Source organism: Penaeus monodon, chromosome 33, assembly GCF_015228065.2.
Source record: "Penaeus monodon isolate SGIC_2016 chromosome 33, NSTDA_Pmon_1, whole genome shotgun sequence".
Lineage (NCBI taxonomy): Eukaryota > Metazoa > Arthropoda > Malacostraca > Decapoda > Penaeidae > Penaeus > Penaeus monodon.
In genome coordinates this window covers 17,180,213-17,181,982 of record NC_051418.1, presented here as the reverse complement: position 1 = coordinate 17,181,982, position 1,770 = coordinate 17,180,213, and the positions used below count along the sequence as shown (strand labels likewise).

Genomic DNA, 1,770 nt, shown 5'->3' with positions numbered 1-1,770 from the left:
CTTCCAAAGTTCCCTGTGAAAATCTACTTTCTTAAACCTCACACACTAAAGAAGAAATATGTTGCAGGTGACCCAGGAAATCCTGCATTGGCAGCTGCGCACGATGCAGATGATGTACAGCCGCGTCGCCGCCGCCATCAAGCAAGCCGGGTTGGAGGCTCACCCCCAGGACTACCTGCTCTTCCTGTGCCTCGGCAAGAAGGAGGCCCCCGAGGAGGTGCCTGAGGAGTTGGTTCCACCCGAAGACCCGTCTACGACCCTAGCCTTCACCAACCGTCGCCTTATGATCTACGTCCACTCCAAGATGGCCATATTTGATGACGAGTACATCATCGTGGGCTCGGCCAATATCAACGACCGCTCGTTGAGTGGCAATCGCGACACGGAGATCGCCACCGGCTCCTACCAGCCCATGTACGTGGGCACAGGCGGCGAGCTGCCCCGCGGGGACGTGAGCATGTTCCGACGTGCGCTGTGGGCCGAGCACCTGGGCACCGCCGCCCCCGTGGACCAGGACCCCTCGAGCGTCGAATGCGTCCGGGCCGTCCGCTGGCTGGCCGAGGACGCCCTCCGCGCATACATTGAACCCGGAGATGCTCCCACGCCCCGCCACATGCTGCTGTATCCGCTGCAGGTCAACCCCGATGGCACGGTGACCCCGCGACCTGACTGCCCCACTTTCCCGGATACAATGGGCAGTGTGATGGGAGCAAGGTCAAAGGTGTTCCCAAGCACCCTCACCACCTAAACAGGCATTGGCAGTTCTGATATTGGAATTTGGTTAAGAAGTCTTGGTCATGTCATTGTGAGCTTGCAATCTTCCCACCAAACTTGGTTTTGTTGATTTTATTATGCTCTTTACCTGATAGCATACGAGTAATTGGTGTTTGTGATTATAGCTATATCCTGTCATTTGTCACCAACTGTAATGTTTTAAAAATACAAATTTGACTTGCTACATTATTATTTTTAGCTATGTAGCTTCCATTGCTAAAGGATGTTTAGAGGTGTGGATTTTAATGATTGCTAAAATGTAATAATTTAAATCACTACACCGAAGGAACAGCAATAGAAAAAGCTTACACAACTGGAATGCATTAATAAAGCCAAGTTTTATGCATAGAGCATTTGGTGGCTTGCATGTGTATGGACAGCAAGAGGTAACTGATAACACACAGGGTAAGTTGGAGCAATAATATGGCACAATCTAACATATCAACAAGTATTATAACATGCACACTAAGGTCTGCAAACAGTGCTGTTACTCAGACCTACTTGAAAATATTACCATCATTGTCTGTTATTATCATGTTCAAGCCACTGTATTTCTCACTCTTTCCCTGTGTTTCCTCATCCCCAAAACATACTGATCTTTGGCATGGCTTGTTCTAGCATTGGGAGTTAGAAATCTTTATTGATTTATGAGAAAATAAACTGCTAAATTCACTGGCAGGCCAGATTCTGTAATTGCACTTGTGAATGTATTTCATTCTCTCATTCATGATTGCACCACTGGGATGGGATGAAAACAATAAAGTGTATATTCTGGAATTTGTATACTAGTTGTTGTGTCATCCATTTAAGTTTTACTATTTCCAAGATTCTGTAAACAATAGAATCAACAGAATGGTGGGTGACTGGATATGAAATGCTACCAGCAGTTCATCAGCTGCTAATTCCTTCTATAGTGACAAGAGAATGTAATTTAAGCATTGAATAATTCACAAGTGCATTAAAATGGCAATGAAGTACATTGCAGTAACTCATTGT

General features: G+C 46.1%; 1 protein-coding gene across 1 annotated transcript in view; it reads left to right on the top strand.

The window, feature by feature from the left end:
* LOC119594111 (phospholipase D gamma 1-like) overlaps positions 1-1,770 on the top strand; it is a gene marked incomplete in the record, with an annotated part of 83,379 nt that overhangs the window by 79,761 nt on the left and 1,848 nt on the right. The window contains 1 exon segment of the mRNA XM_037943169.1: positions 68-1,758. Coding sequence (XP_037799097.1) covers positions 68-748 — 681 coding nt within the window.